The sequence below is a fragment of the Austrofundulus limnaeus genome, unplaced genomic scaffold, assembly GCF_001266775.1.
Source record: "Austrofundulus limnaeus strain Quisiro unplaced genomic scaffold, Austrofundulus_limnaeus-1.0 Scaffold935, whole genome shotgun sequence".
Lineage (NCBI taxonomy): Eukaryota > Metazoa > Chordata > Actinopteri > Cyprinodontiformes > Rivulidae > Austrofundulus > Austrofundulus limnaeus.
The window spans coordinates 163,841-164,575 of NW_013953337.1; the positions used below are offsets into that span (position 1 = coordinate 163,841).

General features: G+C 55.5%; 1 protein-coding gene across 1 annotated transcript; it reads left to right on the forward strand.

The window, feature by feature from the left end:
- Window positions 1-137: 137 nt before the first annotated feature.
- LOC106533388 (uncharacterized protein C18orf63) lies at window positions 138-662 on the forward strand (the record flags this gene model as incomplete). Its single annotated transcript, XM_014029652.1, is given in 3 exon segments — window positions 138-234; window positions 317-402; window positions 476-662. Coding segments are annotated over 3 exon segments (369 nt in total), but the record flags the coding sequence as incomplete, so codon positions are not given.
- Between the last annotated feature and the right edge of the window lie 73 nt (window positions 663-735).

Here is a 735-nt window from a genome sequence, read left to right on the forward strand (position 1 = left end):
CTGGACAGGTGTCTCATGTTTCTGACCAGCAGGTGGAGCTGCTGTCTCACTCTTAAAGGGACAGGAGATATCCTGGACAGGTGGAGCTGCAGGACTGTCCACAGACCTGACCCACCTCTCTGGTTTGTGTCCTGCAGCATGAGGAAAGGTCAGATCATCAACATTAGCCGGCAGCTGCCCAGAGACGGACCCTTCAGGACCTACGTGGACCTGCAGAACCACTGGACCCGCCTGGTGCAGTAAACCTCATTATTTAAACATCACATGATGTCTGAGAGTTCTGACAGGTCCAGACTGCGTGGTTCTGTCTTTTCAGTACGGATACAGACTCCCAGATCTGGCAGAGGACCAGGTGGTCTACTGCAGCGTCTACTTCAGACCTGTGGGGGACAGACTCTTCACGTATCCTGAGTCCTGTCTCTGAGCTGAACACTGGTCTTTATCTGGTCCAGTTCTTTAACCTGTGACCTCACAGATACCCTCTGAGCTGCATCCGCCTGCAGCCCGCCCAGCTCTGTCCCCAGGTCCACCAGCAGGGGACGCTGGAGTCCTTCCTGTCTGACACCAGGGACCGGCTGCAGAGTGTGTGTGGGTTCCCCACACTCCTGACCACTGAACCCACTCACCCCACTGTCAGTCTAAACACAGCTGCCACCGTACAGGTACACTACACCTGACCCACTACACCTGAACCACTACACCTGACCCACTACACCTGACCCACTACACCTGACC